The sequence below is a fragment of the Palaemon carinicauda genome, chromosome 18 (genome assembly GCF_036898095.1).
Source record: "Palaemon carinicauda isolate YSFRI2023 chromosome 18, ASM3689809v2, whole genome shotgun sequence".
Lineage (NCBI taxonomy): Eukaryota > Metazoa > Arthropoda > Malacostraca > Decapoda > Palaemonidae > Palaemon > Palaemon carinicauda.
Window position 1 is genome coordinate 122,941,936 of NC_090742.1, and position 2,500 is coordinate 122,944,435.

Below are 2,500 nucleotides of genomic sequence, written 5' to 3' on the forward strand. Positions count from 1 at the left end.
CGTTCACGTCAGTTCACACCACTTCCCGCCGGTTCACGACTAGTTCACGCCAGGTCCCGCATCGTTCACGCTAGTGCACGCCTACTCCGCCAGTGGCGCTCTCGTGGGATTTGGGGGTGTATAAATAGAGCTTCGAGGACACTGCTCGCCATTCCAGAGCTCGCCAGCGAAGAGACAACATGCCCCGAAGCAGACTGACAAAGGGAAGGGGGAGAACAATAGAAGTAAACATGATAGAGGAGACCGCTGATCAAGATTCTCCTCACTCCTCATTATCAAGTCTTGATTTCGTGATCCCGGAGACACAGCAGGATACAACTTAGAGTCAGGTATCCAGTGATGACGAAATGAAACAGAAGAAGCAGGTTCGGATGTCAAAGAAGGAAATCCCTGACTACTGCTGGACAGAAGAGACGGAGACTGTGTTGGCCGACCTTGTGAAGGAGAACCCAATGCTGTTTGACAAGAAACACAAGGAGTGGATTAACACGGTAGCGAAGAACAGCCTGTATGACGAACTAGGAAAACAGCTGGATCCTCCTGCCCCTGGTGCCCAATGCAAAAAGCGTTACGAGAACTTGAGAACCAGGGTGGGGAAGATTATGAAGAAGGAGAAGAAGAGTGAAGCTGGCCAGGCCCAAAGGAGTGGCCGTGAGAAGTACATCATGGAAACGGGGGCCTTCCTCATACAGCACATCGTCCGGGGAGAGACAGTCTCCAGTGAGCAGTTTCCTGGCTCAGAAGCAGGTGCAGTGACGGTCAGCGACGTTGACGATGATGATGTGAGGTCCACAGGTTCCCACAGCCAAGCATCTACGAGCACCTGGAAGGACAAGGGCAAGGGGAAGCAGTCCACCCCAACATGTGTGTCCGAGAAGGACTTCAGTACTATATTGAAGAATGTGAGAATCCAAATGTCTACATGTAGATTGTATTTCAGTTTCATCCATTGTTTTTGACATAATGTGCAATCTGTTGCATTAAAATGCTGTACTAAATTGTTACAATGTTTGTATAATATTTATATAATATATATATATATATATATATATATATATATATATATATATATATATATATATATATATATATAGATAATATATTTGTATAATATTTTTTATGTTTCAGATTATGTTGAAAGCAGAATCCATGGCGACCCCCTCGTTCAGCGCCCAGCACAAGATTGTGCACGATTTTGCGTGCCTGCTGGAAGGCTACATGCGTGCCATCCCAGAAGACCAATGGCACGAGTTCCAGATTGAGTGCCTCAACCTTGTATACCGCTACAGGCAGCGGCGTCAGGTCTTCCAACAGCCACAGCAACAACCAGTCATGACCTGGGCAGGCCCACAGCAACCGCAACCTTGGCAGCCCCCACAGCAGCAGCAACCTTGGCACCCCCCTCAGCAGCAGCAACTCTGGCATCCACCTCAACCAGCACCCTCGCAGGCACAGCCAGAGCAGCAGCAGCAGCATCGTCCAGCCAGTCATAACTGGATGCCGCCCCAGTCACCACAGTATTCAGGCCAGTCTTCCTGGCCCCGTACCACGGAGTGGCAACCAGGGTTGCCAACTCCACCGTCAGCCATCCCTGTCCAGGTGCCTTCACCATCAACCTCATTATCCTCGCCCACCATGGTCCAGGCTCCTTCACCAACACCTTCATTGTCGTCGCTGTCATCGACATTCAAAACACCTCTGACACCACTCAGCTTCCCTGTCCTGACTCCGGGGACCCTCGAGAGCAACCTAGAAGAGGCCATGTCACCCTCACCCCTCTACACGTCCAAGGAACTCAACACCCCACCAGTCCACGAGTCATCCCCACGCAGCAGTACCACAACCACCAAGGACAAGGACATTAACCGATGAGACACACTTGTAAATATTTGTAAATAAATGGACTGTGATACTTGTACATATATGTTGTTTTAATGTAAATAAAATATTTATTTATTTCAAAACACTTATTATTGTCTATTACCTTAAAATACAAAGAAAGAAAATGGAAACTAAAAAATAATAAAAAGGAAAGAAAAATAAACCCAAAACTTTTTGATGTTAGCTGTTTTAATGTAAATAAAATGATTTCTTATTTCAAAATATTTCTATAACTTTAAAATGAAGAGAAAAAAAAGGGAAACGAAAAAAAATAAATAAAAAGGAAAGAAAAATAGACCCCAAAAATTTTCATGTTTGCAGTTTTAATGTAAATAAATTGATTTTTTATTTCAAAATATTTCTATAACTTTAAAATAGAGAAAAAAAAGGGAAACGAAAAAATAAATAAGAAGGGAAGAAAAATTAACCCAAAAAATTTTTATGTTTGCTGTTTTAATGTAAAAAAATAAAATGAGTTCTTATTTCATCAACAAACTTATTTTTTCTCTATTACCTTAAAATCAAGAGCCAAATTTTTTTTTATGTTTGCTGTTTGAATGTAAAAATAAAATGATTTCTTATTTCGTCAACACACTTATTTTTTCTCTATTACCTTAAA

General features: G+C 42.7%; 1 protein-coding gene across 1 annotated transcript; it reads left to right on the plus strand.

The window, feature by feature from the left end:
* The first annotated feature begins 1,497 nt into the window (after nt 1–1,497).
* LOC137657534 (histone H2A.v2-like) lies at nt 1,498–1,872 on the plus strand. Its single transcript, XM_068391871.1, has one exon. It carries the CDS (start codon nt 1,498–1,500, stop codon nt 1,870–1,872), a length of 375 nt encoding a protein of 124 aa, XP_068247972.1.
* The last annotated feature ends 628 nt before the right edge of the window (nt 1,873–2,500 follow it).